General features: G+C 49.5%; 1 protein-coding gene across 1 annotated transcript in view; it reads left to right on the forward strand.

Moving 5' to 3' along the window:
• The window catches only part of nfkbie (nuclear factor of kappa light polypeptide gene enhancer in B-cells inhibitor, epsilon), a gene marked incomplete at its 5' end in the record, with an annotated part of 26,253 nt that overhangs the window by 21,369 nt on the left and 3,774 nt on the right, over positions 1–1,110 (forward strand). Inside the window, 1 exon segment of the mRNA NM_001126918.1 lies at positions 795–996. Coding sequence (NP_001120390.1) covers positions 795–996 — 202 coding nt within the window.

Genomic DNA, 1,110 nt, shown 5'->3' on the forward strand with positions numbered 1-1,110 from the left:
ACTGTAGAGTAATAATGTGCTGCCCAGAGTATTTATTTCCCTGCTGGTACTGGTACTGTAGAGTAATAATGTGCTGCCCAGAGTATTTATTTCCCTGCTGGTACTGGTACTGTAGAGTAATAATGTGCTGCCCTGAGTATTTATTTCCCTGCTGGTACTGGTACTGTAGAGTAATAATGTGCAGCCCAGAGTATTTATTTCCCTGCTGGTACCGGTACTGTAGAGTAATAATGTGCTGCCCAGAGTATTTATTTCCCTGCTGGTACCGGTACTGTAGAGTAATAATGTGCTGCCCTGAGTATTTATTTCCCTGCTGGTACTGGTACTGTAGAGTAATAATGTGCAGCCCAGAGTATTTATTTCCCTGCTGGTACTGGTACTGTAGAGTAATAATGTGCTGCCCTGAGTATTTATTTCCCTGCTGGTACTGGTACTGTAGAGTAATAATGTGCAGCCCAGAGTATTTATTTCCCTGCTGGTACCGGTACTGTAGAGTAATAATGTGCTGCCCTGAGTATTTATTTCCCTGCTGGTACCGGTACTGTAGAGTAATAATGTGCTGCCCTGAGTATTTATTTCCCTGCTGGTACCGGTACTGTAGAGTAATAATGTGCAGCCCAGAGTATTTATTTCCCTGCTGGTACCGGTACTGTAGAGTAATAATGGGCGGCCCTGAGTATTTATTTCCCTGCTGGTACTGGTACTGTGGGGCGGGCTCAGTTGGGCACTGGGTGACCCTGAAGTGGGCGGGATTGAGAGGTTCTGCCAGTGTAACGCCCCCGTGTCCCCCCCAGACTGGGCTGCACTTGGCCACATACCTGGGCCAGCTGGAGGTGGTGGAGGCTCTGGTATCGAAGGGAGTCAACTTGGAACTACAGGACCGGAAAGGGGACACCGCCCTCCATGTGGCTTGTAAGAACCAGAACTTGGCTTGTGCTAAAGCCCTACTGCAGGGCCCAAATGGGCCTCAGAACCTCCAGCTGCAGAATTGGAAAGGTAACTGGCCCACACTGGTGCTTTATCTGAGTGATTCATCTTCTAGATCCGGCCCTCGTACCCGGCCCTTGTACCCGGCCCTTATACCCAGCCCTTGTACCCGGCCCTCATACC

This window comes from Xenopus tropicalis, chromosome 5, assembly GCF_000004195.4.
Source record: "Xenopus tropicalis strain Nigerian chromosome 5, UCB_Xtro_10.0, whole genome shotgun sequence".
NCBI classification, from domain to species: domain Eukaryota; kingdom Metazoa; phylum Chordata; class Amphibia; order Anura; family Pipidae; genus Xenopus; species Xenopus tropicalis.